Here is a 15,265-nt window from a genome sequence, read left to right as displayed (position 1 = left end):
TGTGGCATTCATAATTAAGGGTGTTAAAGATGAGTCTTCAAATGTATGTTATTTTTAACCCTTAATCGTATAGTAGAGTATGCTATAATTTTGTATGTTGCATAGCCTTTATGTTTCCGCTTGTGTACTATAATTGTTAATGTTCATATACAAATGGAATTTGAAATGATCATTCTGCTGCTCATAGAAATCCTCATGTTCAATTTCCTTCAAGTACAATGTTTTCTTTTTGTTGTTAGAGTTCTAGTTTTGTAAGTTAGTTTTGTCATGAGTCATGAAAATATAGTCCTTGGTAATATGAAAATATCTTAGAATGTCAGTGGAGCTAGATTATTCACCTTCAAGAGTTTTAGGTGTTAAAAAAGATGGGTTTGGTTTATAAGTCTGAGATGTTCAACTATGTAATAGGTTCTTTTTGTTTGGTATCAGTGGATTTCTATATGACTTGTTCTATAAATTCAATAAGTTTCTTTTGTTATGTTTGTTTATTTAATATGTGTCTATGTTTCTTTATTTAATAGGTGTCCATCAAAAGGGTACAAATCAACCTTAAGAAATTTCCATTGAGAGATCAAGAGAATCTTACAAATTACAAATGAACAAAAGAGGCTTGCAAAATATTTTATTTACTCACAGAAATAAACATAAAAGATACAATACTTTATTTTGTATCATTTTACTTTGTTCTAGGAAATGATTACATTCTTTTTTCTTATTTTTTTTTGTAAAGTTAATAGATTTATTTTTAACTAATGAAAATCATGGTATTTAATGTGTTATGAAGTATTTAATATATGTGGGTTGATCTAGAGTCACAAGTTTATTTTTAACACAAATATGAACAATAATATACAAACTATTCTTATTTAGTAAAAAAATTGTACCTTTTATAGCCATGAGCAAATCAATAACAATATATATATATAGTGAAAGCAAGTGCAATCAAAAGATTATTATAGTAGTTATAGCTATTAGAAAAGACTAAATAACCTTACTATAGCATAAGATTAAAGCTATAAGTACTATATTATAGCGTTGAAAAAGTTCTATCAAATATTACATGCATAATAAAAATGTAAGATTTTATTACATATTTGTCTATCTAACGCGCAATATAATGATAATCAAGGCTTTGACATTAAAAGTGAGTCATTATTAAATTGTAATTTAGATAAACCATGCTAACATTATACAGTATTATAATCCATAGTGTACCCATCTATTTTTAACCAACTTTATTTAAATTAATTTTTTTTTAGATTGATTTTTACTTTTATTTTTCTAATCTAATTTGTTGTTATCCACCTTTATTGGTCGTTTTTTGGAATCCAACAAGAGAGGTGTATTAATTTTCAAATCTTACAAATTAACTCCGTTTTAGTTTTATTAAATGAGTTTTAATCTCTTTTTTAAAATATTTGTTTCAATGACATTTTTTTAAAATTTCTGACGACTGATTCTAGAAATATTTGAGAGTCGAATTTTCTAGATTCTCAAGGTGAGGGTTCATAATTTATGGAAATCCAATTCTAAATACAAGATAAAAATGAATTTAATTAAAATAATCATTTTCTTAAAAAAACTTATACTTGATAGGGACAAGACCCTCAAACAATGGTACAAAGTTGGCCCTTGCGAAACTTATACTTGATAGGGACAAGACCCTCAAACAATGGTACAAAGTTGGCCCTTGCGAACAACTTGATGTACTATCTTTAGATCCCTGGGGAAGAGATTCAAGTTGGCCCTTGCGAACAGCTTGATGTACTATCTCCCTTCGACCCTTTGAGGGAAATGTGGCTTTGTTTTTTGTTTCAACCCCAAAAAGTCTCATACCAATGGAGATAGTCATCCTCACTTATATACCCATGATCCTCCTTTTTATCTAACCAATGTGGGACATTGAACATTCTCAACAATATTAAAAGGTTATCCTATGACACATTATGAGAAATTGTAATAATTTCTCACATTCTTGAAGTGAGAAAATTCTCAATTCTAACATAGCGGAATTGATGAAATTTGTCAACTTATTTTATGAGATCATGACTCTAAATATTAGAGAAATGAAGTGTAAAAGACATTATTTTAAAAATCTTATTTCTCAAAAACTTAATTTCTTTAGCTAATATTTTAAATTCTAGATTTAAAATTTGACCACCATTCTCCAACGGATGTTGTGGGGTGTTAATAACTTTTGCATACACAGATGACTCTCAAACTCAACTATAGTTTTGTAGACCATTTTTTATTGGTTTTTATTAAGAAAAATTGTTTACTTCATTTCGATGCCCAATCACACCCTAAAAAAAAATGGTGGCGCTTCATTTTTATTTTCATTTAAAATTAATCTTTTTCGAGGATATCAGTCGCTATGCATCGTCTCGGACACATGACGACACATAGCATCAAAGTTTTCATTCTATTTCTCTAGACATCATAATTTCTACCATTAGTAAATGGGGGTTTATCAATAGATTGATCATTTGAAGTTGTCATGACTTTAGCAATTAAGGGTTTGTTTTGGTAGAAAATCTAAGAACAAAAATTTGAAAACAAATAACTCAATAAAACCATAGTTGTAGTTCGTGTTTTTATATATGTGCTTGGTAGCAGATTCAGTAGTTGAGTTTTAATTTAAACAATTGTTTAAAATGTGATGATATTTATATAACTTATTATACTTACTCACTAAATATTAGTTGATAAAAAACTATAATCAATTTATTTGTTGACATATTTTATATTAACTTTTTTTATAATTATTATTTTGTATATTATATAATTTATAATACATTATATAATGCCTATTTACTTTTCATAAAATTAATTGAATTTATAACATGATATATTATAGTTCTAAATATTTTTATCTTTATTTGATATAATTATACATACTAAAGTTCAAAATTCAAAATCTAGATATAATAAAAATATAAAAATATTATTTTTCAGAATTTGCATAGTTTGGAAAACATAATTCGAAAACACTTTTCATAAAGAAAATGTAGGTTGTCTGCAAAACATATATTTGCTAATCTGCATTCACTTGAGAATGACCAATAAAGTGACATAAACAAAGTAAAGTACCCAATTTAATTTTCATAACAATATTGATAATATGAATACGCAAAGAAAAATTTAACCAACATAAATAGACAAATATGAATAATTAATTTCAAGATCAAATTATAGAAAATAATTTCATGCAAAATAAAATATAATAATAAGTTAATTACAAGACTATTTATGAGAGAGATGGATAGAAAAAGTGACACAAAAAGATCTTTAGTAGTTCAACACCACTGGTCTATTCCATTTTACAATCTCCTTTTAGGTATGATAATAACTTGACTATTTTCATTGCTTAGAGCTGAACAGTTTCAATATTCTGTTTTCGGATGTAAGAAAAAACCCAATCCCTTCTACATTGAAAAATCAAATTGTTACAACAATCTTTACAATAAATTTCGAGTTGAAGATCAAGATAGGATACACAAGTCTATTCTCAAAGAACAATTCATACAAGTAAAACCCTTACAATAATGGCTATAACAAAAATACAAAAAACTCGATCTAAAAAATTAACAAAAAATTGGAATAAGCTATCAAACGTTGTAGGATTTTAAGGACTTGTTTAAGAATTTTTTAAATTATTTTTATTTTCAAACAGAGGTAAAAAGGCTAAACTTGTTTTTGGCTAGAAAATATAAACATTTTGACCATTTGACCAATAATATAAATAATATATTTTTTGCCACATGTTAGTCTCTCATTGGTTTATATAAAGTAATACTAAAAATTTAAACTTTTGACCGTAGGACTTTTTTATTATAATTGAATTTGTTTTATTATTTTATTAATAAATTTGCCATCTGTTATAATATAGTTACACAGGTAACGCCAAGTCTCCATGTCATATGTCATGTCATCATTTTTATGATTAAAAATTGCCACGTCATCTGTCACATCATCAATTCACCATTGATCGCACATATGTAAGGTGCCACGTTATCAATTTGACCGTTGAATTCACCACTTAAGATGCCATGTTCGTCACTACATGAAGATTTTCTTTCCATTTTTATTTCGGTCATAACTTTTTTGTTTGAGCTCCAATTTGAGTGTTTCAAAGTTCCACCTTCCTCTGGCTTATCAACGGTAGTCTGCTCAGGGTTCCAACCTCAACGGTTGATAACTATTGACATCCTTGTTCCGAGTTCTATACAATGAATTCTTCAAAATACTAAAATTATTAGTGAATAAAAGCAAATTTGTTTTGATCAAAATGTTAATTAATTAATTGTAAATGAAGGATCGAAAAACCAGCAAGGATTACTAACCTTGGAGCCTTCTATGGTTATTCTCAATAATACTTGGGTACAAAGCTGATCCAAACACAACATTAATCTTGCTTGAGAAAATTAATTTGCTAATGGTAATAGTAGAAATTATGAGTTTGGTCGTCGAAGAATGTAAGAACGCGTTAAGTTAATTTCTTTTATGTATATTTTTTTAACTAAAAATATATCATTCATTAGAAATGTCATAAAAATATATATTTTTTAAAGGTATTATAATTAAAATGTGGGGTGGAAAAATCGAACCTCAGATCTCGAGATCGATAGTACAAGCATTATGTCAAATGAGCTACGCTCTTATTGGCAAGTGTCATAAATATTTTATTTATAAATTTTCCTGAACATTTAAGGGAGAAACATAAGTCTAGGTTAGATAAAATGATGGGACAAAAAAAAAAAAAATAGTCAAGAAGCATGGCATTATTTCCAAAGAAAACATATTATATATTTCAAGGAAATGTTTCATCCATTTTACTTGAGGATAACCATTATTTACTTATTACAAAATCCTCACAATCTTAAGATTCAACTTTGACACACCTTAATTATTCATATCATGTGAGCTTGAGAGAAGACTTGTATAAAATCTTATTGTTTAAGGTGATATTCAATGTCTTTGGCAAGTTCATTCATAACATCATGGTATTTATTAGGGTACGGAGGTCCATCATGAAGTTTCTTATATTCCAAGATAAAAATTATCGAACTGCAATTCGGTCCCTTTAGCACAACTCGATATGTTCAGATGAAGGTTTTGTAATGCTTAAACACATCTCCTTCTAATCCAACTATCTTTATCACCAGATTTTTGTCATCGAATTCTACCCGTTCCTTGACAACTTCGGCTCTACCATCTTAAAAATCCTATAAACACAGAGAAAATGAGTAATAATTGGTTAGTAGCCAAGAAGTTTCTTATGAAAAGAGGTGAAAAGAAAAACGTATGAAGTGATCGTGGTCTTGGTCGTTGTAGTACGTATCGATTGTGTAATTCCAAATCTTGATGGAACCATGACCATGTTTGCTCCAATCTCCATCATGAACTTTAACTTTTTGGACTAACTTTGGAGAAATATTTGGAATATGAGAAATTTCATCTTTAAAGAGTTTGTAAAATCTATGTGCAGGTGTGTTTATTTCTACTTCACCCACAAGCTTGTTTATCAAACTTCTCTTACTATAGCTTGATTACTTTTAGAGAACACACCCACAAACAAAACAATATTCAATGCCTTCCCCTTTTTATACCACCCACACTTATATATTATTTTACTACATTTTATTGTTTTTGTTTTTTCTTCCATCTTATGTTGTCCAGCACATAGCCAACGAGGTTCGGTTTATCGTGTATTACAATTAGAAAATGAAAAATATTTGGATACATCTTGAGTTGCACTCATGTTTATACTATCATACTCAATAATCCAACTATAGTTTGTCATATGGAAAACTCTTGATTCTTTTTAATACTTTTATTATATCCTTTAACTTCCATTACATGTTTGAAATATTCTTTTAATTTAAAATACACATAAAAATCTTAAATGGTGTGGCAGTGATATTGTACGAAAACTCTAAAATGTTTATATTCTTATTAAGGATAGCTTTGAAACATTTGTAAAAAGTTTAACGAATTATATTATAATTAACTTTGAATAGAATAGTAAAACTTCCCTGATAAAAGCTATAGGTAAGGGGAAAAATATTTGTTTATTGATTAACTAAAAAGTTTCATATAAATATAATGTATATTTGAAAGGACACGAATATATTTATTTAATAATACAAAGCTTTAAAAAGAAGATGCGAGTCTGAGTGATGTTTGAGAGAAAATAGATGGGAGAAAAAAAAAATTATGTTGAACACTTCATTTTAAATTAAAAAGAAAGAGATTAACAATGAAAAGCATACTTAGGCATATCTTGATGTAATTCTAAAATGGTTAAAATTAGTTTGAAACATGATTTTAATTTAAAAATAATTTTTTATGATATAAAATTTTCAAAACAAATTTTTATGATTTAAAATTTACATTTAAAAGTACAAGATTAAATATTAAAGTAATTTTGAGTGATTATAGATGTATTGTGGAAATATTTTCATCATGAAAAAAGTGATTTCAACAATTTCGAAATCTCAACATGCACTAATATAAGTTGCAACAAAACATTTTCAAATTATGCTCATTTAACCACTGGGTCGAGGTTTTGTAGGGATCCGCTTCGAATGTGACGGGCAATGTTCAATGTATGGAAATGAGAGAACGAGCGATGAGACATGTTAAAGATTTGTTGATTGGCTCCATATTTTTCTAAGACAACTTGTGGTGGTTTTTGTCATCGTTACAAATGTTTCCATATCATGTCTCTGACCCTATTAATTCCTATAGTATATTTTTATTTTCATATTTGGAAATTTTCTACAGATTTATTTTATCCGATATTTTCCTTATTTGAGGCGTGCCTTATTATTTCCGAATTGAGCATTGTTTCCTTTTTTCGCCACGATTTTTAAATGGAAAATATTGGTGTTCATATAGGGTTGCCGCATTTGATCATTATTGGAGAAAGTTTCTATTCTTCATGGCCAAATTGGGTAACATCATGTTTTTCTATCTTTACTCACTCTATTTCACTATGTGATTTTGCAATACCTTAAAGATAAATTTTGTCTCAGAGGAAGCCTAAGGTATTGTATTTGAGAAGGGACTTTTGGTCTTAGAGGAAGCCTAAGACTTCATTCTCAAGGAGTTCTCTATCATAGAGAGAGCCTAAGTTTCGTTAGTGAATGGAGTTCACTGAGCTAATAGAAGATAATCAAGAAGAGAGAAGTCTCACACACTGTCAAAAGCAGAAATGTTTGACACTAATATTAACTTACTTCAGAGGAGCCTAAGTTCTTTTGAGAGGAAGTCTCGCATTTAGGGGGAGACTAGGTAATCTATGAGTTGGGCTCTACTTGAGTCATTATAGTAGTTATTGAATTACAGATAAGTACGAAATTGTAATTGCTTGACTCTTTGATATTAGTGGGTTATTTTTCCTGGGCACATTGCTCCCTAACGTAGGTTGATTTCACTGAACTGGATTACCAACTTATGTGTGCGTTTACATGTTATTCTTATTATTAGTATTTTATTGTTACAATACTTGTCTTTGCTTTCCATTTAACATCCTTGTTTTGAGTGGAGTCATCTTATAGCTTTTTCAACTGGTATCAAAGCGGGTCACCTTTATCTCAGGTGCTTCGATCATGAACGGAATCAAAGAAAGTTGTTCATGACGGGAACTCAAATGATAGCCTTTCTAAAATAAATTGATTTTAAAACCTAGAAGGCTATAGTCATTGGTTGGTCTTATCGACACACTGAAACTGATGATGGAAAGGAAATCTTGAAACCTGAATTGCAATGGTATGAAGCTGAAGGTGAAGCATCATTACGAAATTCTAGAGCATTGAATGTCATATTTAATAGTGTTGATCGCAACATATTCAGATTGTTTAATATGTATGTCTCTACAAAGAAGGTGTGGGATATCTTATCCATTGTCCATGAAAGAACTTCATAGGTTAAAATGTCAAGGCTTCACTTGTTGACTTCTAAGTTCAAAAATCTTAAAATGCACGATGATGAATAAATTATTGAATTCAATGTTCAATTATTGGACATTACAAATAAATCGCTGGCTTTAAGAGAGAAAATTTTAGAATAAATCCTCAGTTGAAGATGAGCATGATGATCCTGACAAGGAGTTTGAGGATTACCTTGTTGAATCTATTTCTTTAGTTTTGAAACAATTCAATCGTGTTCTCAAAAGATTCAGAAAGATGTCTGGCAATTTAACCCTAAAATCAATAAATCTGGTAGCTCTCTTTCTCTCAAACAATTCAAAATTCAATATAGCAAGAAGGAAGCTGATAAGTCAATTGCTTCTAATTTTCAAAGAGAAAAGTCTTTCAAATGTAGAGAGTGTAAAGGCTATGAACACTTTTAAGTTGAATGTCCTAATTTCTTGAAGAAGCAAAGTAAAAGCTATGTCTTAGTCTGAAGACAACAGTGATTTAGAGAAAGATGTCAAACACTTGTTAGTAACATCCCATCATATAAGAGTTCTGAGTATGATGTGTATCTAGAAAATGCTAACGATATTGCCAAACACGTAACATACTTAATTGTTTGGTTTTTTTTTTTTTCTCTATCTTATGTTGGCCAACAAGTAACCAACAAGGTTGGCTTTTATCACGCATTCCAATTAAAAAATGAAAAATAATTTGGTGCATCTTATTCTAACTTCATCTTTATACCATCATACACAATAGTCCTATCACATTTGTCTTGTAGCAATTTTTTCCTTGTTCTTTTTTCATTTTCAAATATTTTTTAGGAAAAAATACTTTTTTAGTCCCTGAGTTTTTAACAATATATGCAATTGGTCCCTAAAGTTTACATTTAGCCATTTTGGTCCCTTAATTTTGCAAAATAGGTTTAAAAGGTCTTTGTTCTATTTAAATATATTTTTTATTATTTTAAATTTGAATAAGATACTTTTATATTTAAATTTTTTTTTTTCTTTCCTTCCCCTCTTTCCTTCCCCTCTTTCCTCTCTTTCTCCTCCCCGACCTCCGACTCCATACCATTCTTCTCCGCGGTAAATACTACTACTGTTGTTGCAAGTGGCGCCATGAACGTAGGCGTTGAAACCATTGCAAAGGTAATTAGTAAGGTCGGATTGGATCGAGTTATGGAGGGAATTAGTTGTTTCTTTCAAAGATGGGCTTAGATTCATGAGACACGTTCGGATATGAAGAAGACATGGAGAAAACTGCAGAATCCAACAAGCAATGATCAGCGGGTTATTAAGGCTGAGAGTGGGAGGAGCTCACAAATTTGTAATCCATTAGAGTTCTGAGAGCTCGAACTTGGTGGGATGTAATTTACAGAAAGACAGAGGAAAAGATTCAGACCCAAATAAAAATTGGTAGTGGAGGACCGAGAGGTGAGAGTGAATTGAAAGAGGGAGGATATAAAAAAAAAATATATTTTTAAAATATAAAAATATCCGATTAAAATGTAAAATAATAAAAGAAATATATCTAAAATAGGAACAAGCCTCGTTTAAACCTATTTTGTAAAATTAATGGACCAAAGCCGCTAAATTGAAATTTTAGAGAATCATGCACCTATTCTTAAAAGCTTTAAAATTAAAAAGGTATTTTTTTTTCTATTTTCTATATGATTAGAAGAGCTACAAGAGGTGGGTGCATGACGCTCTTAATAGTGTTGTTTCACTATATGATAAATTCTTGTGTTCATCTTTAGTTATACTTATATTTTTGCATCCAATTTAATTGTCCAATCGTTTATACTTTGTCACATGGCAAATTCTTAATTATATTTAATATTTTTTATTATAACCTTTGACTTTCACTATATGTTTGAATCCTCTCCTTAATTATGAATCCTTTATAATTTTTAACACAAATGAAAATCTTAACTGGGGTGGTAGTGATATGGTACGAAAACTTTAAAAAGTTGATACTCTTGTTAAGAATAGTTATGAAAAATTTATAAAAGCTTTAATGAATTATATTTTAATTAACTTTGAATAGAATAGTGAGACATTTATAATAAAAGATATAAATAAGGGGTAAATAACTTTTTTTTTTTTAATAAAAAGGTTTTTAGACAAATATAATATATATTTGAGAGGACACGAATATATTTTTTTAATAATACAAAGCTTTAAAAAAGAGATCCGAGTCTGATTGAAGTTTGAGAGAAAATTGATGGGAGACAAATAAAAAACCTATTGAATACTTATTTTTAAAATTAAAAGAACGGGACGAAGACAAAAAAAAAATTCTATTTGGTGCATGTGGTGTAATCCTTAAATGGTTAAAATCCGTTTGAGATATGATCTTAATCTTTCAAATCCTTTTCTTAAAAAACACTCAAAACAAATTTTAATGATATTAAATTTGTATTTAAAAGTACAAGATTAAATATTAAAATAATTTTAAGTCACTATAAACGTATTGTGGAAATTGTTTTTACATGAAAAAAGTGATTTCAACAATTTCAAAATCTCAAACATGCAGTTAAATAAATTGCAATGAAAGAGTTTTCAAATTATACTCATTTGACCACTGGGTTGAGGCTTTGTAGAGATCCACGTTGAATATGACAGACAATCTTCGATTGTATGGAAAATGAGGGAACGGGCCATGAGACATGTTAGAGATTTTTTTTATTAGCTCCATATTTTTCTAAGGCAGCTTGTGGTGGATTTTGTCATTGTCACAAATGTTCTCTTGTCATCTGTGACTAACACTATTAATTCTTGCAGTATATTTTTCTTTTCTTATCTGAAAATTTCCTGCATATTTACTTTTTTTGATATTTTCCTTATTTAAGGCGCTGCTTATTATTTCCGAATTGAAATGTATTTTTCCATTGTTTTATTGACTATAAATGGCAGTTTAAAATTGACATCTTTGCAACTGCTAAACAACGTGGTACATGAGATGTGTTGTCAGTTTGTAACCGCTATCATAAACAACACCGTCATCGTACCTATATGATGTCAAAAGTTTTGATGATGGTTTAGAACCGTCATCAAATATCATCCGTCATCGTATCGTAGATGACACTTGATACTATGTCTGTATGATGTTAGTTCAAAACGTACATCTGAAGGTAAATTTGTTTAGTACATTCACAAATGTTATGAATATTTAGCAATTTGTCGAAGGGTCCTGTTGCCAGGGCAATCTGGCATCAATACTATTCTATTTCTTCACACACAATTAGTTGGCATTTCACTTGTCCTCAAACCTTCTTCAACTACACTTGGCTAAAACTTTTATGTCACTTTGTTATGGCATCGTAGATGCAATTTAGTATGAAATAATGTGTACTCCTACAACATGATCTCAAATTAAAACACATTAAACTTACCAAAATGACTCCGTTATATCAACTCATGTATAATTCACAACCTTGGGACACAGAGAGGTTGAATACTCCATTATATAAATATGGCTAAGAAATATTTAAAAGAACTGATATTTATTATCAGTATCGCTGAAATTCACCTTTCTTTTTTACATCTCAGTCATAGATACTCTAACGTTAAGTATGATCTGCTTCGGTTATTAATCCTATGTCGTGTGTTGAGTTGTCAAATGAAAAATCTGGATATTGAGTCGTTCTAGTCTAAATCCTAATAATGAGATATTGCATTACTAAACAATCTTATCATTTTGAAAGTTGATTATTTTCATTCAAGGTTAAACAACACAATTGGTCCTTAAACATTCATGAAATTTAGAATTTTGTTCGTGAACTTTAGTTTGTAACAATTTAATCCGTAAAACTTTAGTATGTAAGAATTTAGCCCTCATATCTTCAAATTTGTAACGGTTTAGTCCCCAATGTAAAAGAATCATTGACATTAGATGTCAATTTTTATTATTTTAAGATGTAAATCTTGTATTTTGTGAAAAATTAGTTCATCGATTTATTTATGCAAGAAACGTCATTAAATCTTAACACTAATTTTTATATAATGTGGACTAAATTGTTACAAATTTTAAAGTATAAAAACGAAACTTCTACATAGTAATTCACGGACAAAATTGTTACCTAATTTGCAAAATCTTTTAGACTAAATTGTTATTTCTATAAATGTTTTGGGACAACATGATTTTTAACCTATTCCTTAAACACATATTTCATTCTTATAATTATGTACCCAAGTTAATCCAAATATACCATTAATATTGTTTCAGAGAATGAATTCGCTAATGGTGGAAATTATTAGTTGGTCATGTAAGAAGTAAAATTTTCTTATCGCACATTTTTAACTAAAAGGTATATCATTTGTTATAGGTGGAATATACTATACATTTTAGTCGTCATTTTCTCCACACATTAAAGGCAAAAAATTAAACTTTGTGACATAAACTAAAAAAAACTAGGTATTATTTTCAAATATAACATATATTATATATTTAAGCATAATATTTGAGTTTCATCCATTTGACACGAGGATGACCATTATTTATAGAGGATCAACTCTAAGACACAACATAAAATTACATGTTCATATCATAGTATGGGTATAAGGAACATTACTTTTTAAGATGTGATTCAATGCCCTTGACAAGGTCAATCATAGCATCATAGTATTTTTCAGGGCAAGGAGGACCATCATGAAGTTTCTCATATTCCAAAGTAAGAATTATCGCACAATGACCAGGTCCTTTTTTCACAACTTGATATATTTCATTGAACGTTTTGAAATGGTCAAACAAGTCTCCTTCTAATCCAACCAATTTTATCACTAGGTTCTTGTCGTCGAATTCCACTCGTTCTTTAAAAACTTCAGCTTTGTCATCTTACGAAATCACATAACAAAAAAAAAAATAAATAAATAAGAGAAAAAAAAAAGCCAATTAAGGAATGATTCATGAAAACATAAAAAAAAAAATATTAAGGCCTCGTTTATTAACCATTTTAACCCCATTTGATAATCATTTTGTTTTTTGTTTTTGTTTTTGAAAATTAAGCCTATGGGTACTACTTCCACCTCAAATTTCTTCCTTTGTTATTTACCTTTCACCAATTGTTTGAAAAACCAAACCAAATTTTGAGAACTAAAAAATGTAGCTTTCCAAAAGTTGTTTTTGTTTTTGAAATTTGGCTAAGAATTCAATCATTATACTTAAGAAAAATACAATTCATTGTAAGAAATGTGGATAAAATAGGCTTAATTTTCAAAAACAAAAACAAAAAATCAAATGGTTACCAAACGGGACCTTTGTTTTTTTTGTTTTCATTTTTAAAAAATTAAACCAATAAACACTATTTCCATCTCAAAATTTCTTACTTTATTATCTACTTTTTACCAATGGTTTAAAAAACCAAGCTAATTTTTAAAAACTAAAAAAAAAATTAGCTTTTTGAAAGTTGTTTTTGTTTTGAATTTGGCGAAAAATTATATCATTGTATTTAAGAAAGATGCAAATCAATATAATAAATGGGGAGGAAATAGACTTAGTTTTCAAAAACAAAACACAAAAAAAAAAAAAAAAAAAAAATTGTTACCAAATGGAGTCTATTTTTTTAGTTTTCATAATTTGACTTGGTTTTTTAAACTATTGGTAAAAAAGAAGATAACAAAAGAAGAAAATTGAAAGTAAAAGTAGTGTCTATAGGTTTAAATCTCAAATACAAAAACTAAAAACCAAATGATTATCAAATGGGACCTAAGTGGTCGTGGTCGATGTTGTTATTATAGTCAAGTAATCATTTATACGTACCGATAGTATAGTGCCAACTCTTGATCGAACCGTGACTATGTTTGCTCCAATCACTGCCATGAATGTTAACTTTTTGTATTAACTTTGGACAAGCTTTTGGAATGTCGAAAATTTCTTCTTTGAAGAGTTTGTAAAATCTGTGGGGAGGTGTGTTTATTTCTATTTCCCTCACAATTTTTCCTTGAAGAGACATGGTTTTAGAATTCTCTTATTATAGCCACAAACAACAATGCTCAATCCTACTGCCCTTTTTATACAGCCTTGTCATCATTTATTTTAATTTATTTCATTTTGTTGTTTTTCTTTTACAATTTTCTTTTCTTTTATTTTTTGTTCTAGTTCTTCTCGTGCAAGCCAGCAAGTATCCAACAAGATTGGTTTTTCCATCAGATGTAAGTGAGAAAAGTAGTTGCTTCCAGGAATAATTTATTCTCTTTTCTTTCTCTTTATCTATCAAAATATAATATATATATATATATATATATATATATATATATATATATTATATATATATATATAATTTGATTTTTTAAAAAAAATATTTTTAATGAAAACTGTTGAAAATATTTAAATATAATAATAAAATATCATAGTCTATTTAGGATAGATTACGATAGACCATGATAGACTATGTATATCTAAATTTATTATTATTTGTATTATTATTATTATTATTGAGCAACAGTGATAAGTTAAACAAAAACGATGGAAGAGAGAAAGAAGTTTTAATTTACAAAAGAAAAAAAGGATTTAGATATAACTTGTTAGTTCGAAATTTGCTTTCTTGTTTTTTTCTTTCAATAAAGAAATTGTTATCTGAAATATTTGTAGATATAGCATGATATAAAAGAATTGGTAAATATAACAAAATTTAGATGTGGCTCTTAGAGTCTATTAATAATAGACTATTTCATTAATATGAGTCTATTAGTAATATCTTTCATACAAATTCCACTACCTAGGGGCTGAATAAAAAGTTTCTAGAAAAATTCTTCCATGCATTAGAGCCACCAGAATGAAGAAGGAGATTTACCACAACTTGTAGGATCCACGGGAGTCTTTGTACGAATAAGGGGAGAGATTCAAGAGCCTGTGTTGGTTTCCCTCATCATCAGATCTTTGATCATCTTCTCATCCATTATTTTTATGAGGGATTACTGCAACAGGATAAGAGCTACGTAGATGTAGCTGCAGGTGGCACCCTGGTCAATAAAACTCCCTCTAAGGCTAAGGAATGGATTTCTACCATGGTTGTGAATGCCCAACAGTTCGGGACGCGAGCTTTCATTGCTCAAACATCTTCACAAGAGCTAAATGAACTTAAGGTGAACCTGCTAAATTATCTACTTTTGTGAAACAAATTTTCTCTGACAAAGAACAACCATAAAAGCCTCTAGTTGAGATGAAGTATGCTGGCAACCAACAAGATAGATGGACGTATAACTACAATCGTTGGGGCAACTAGCCAAATCAAGCTAGAGCACAACTTGGTTATTGTTATTATTATTAGTTTAAATTTTTTTTTTATAATTATTATTATTATTATGGAGTGTGGTAAGTTAATGTCAGAGGGAAAAAAG

At 28.9% G+C, this 15,265-nt stretch overlaps 1 protein-coding gene across 1 annotated transcript; it reads right to left on the bottom strand.

The window, feature by feature from the left end:
* Positions 1-12,394: 12,394 nt before the first annotated feature.
* Positions 12,395-13,900, bottom strand: LOC120068836 (MLP-like protein 328). The gene is made up of 2 exons (XM_039020471.1): positions 13,686-13,900; positions 12,395-12,760 (listed from the first exon to the last, which is right to left on the bottom strand). The coding sequence occupies exons 1-2, from the start codon at positions 13,876-13,878 to the stop codon at positions 12,495-12,497; spliced, it is 459 nt and encodes a 152-aa protein (XP_038876399.1). The 5' UTR covers positions 13,879-13,900; the 3' UTR covers positions 12,395-12,494.
* Between the last annotated feature and the right edge of the window lie 1,365 nt (positions 13,901-15,265).

Source organism: Benincasa hispida, unplaced genomic scaffold (assembly GCF_009727055.1).
Source record: "Benincasa hispida cultivar B227 unplaced genomic scaffold, ASM972705v1 Contig1182, whole genome shotgun sequence".
Taxonomy (NCBI): Eukaryota; Viridiplantae; Streptophyta; class Magnoliopsida; order Cucurbitales; family Cucurbitaceae; genus Benincasa; species Benincasa hispida.
Note: the sequence above shows the minus strand (reverse complement) of the source record. Positions and strands in the feature narration are given on the sequence as shown.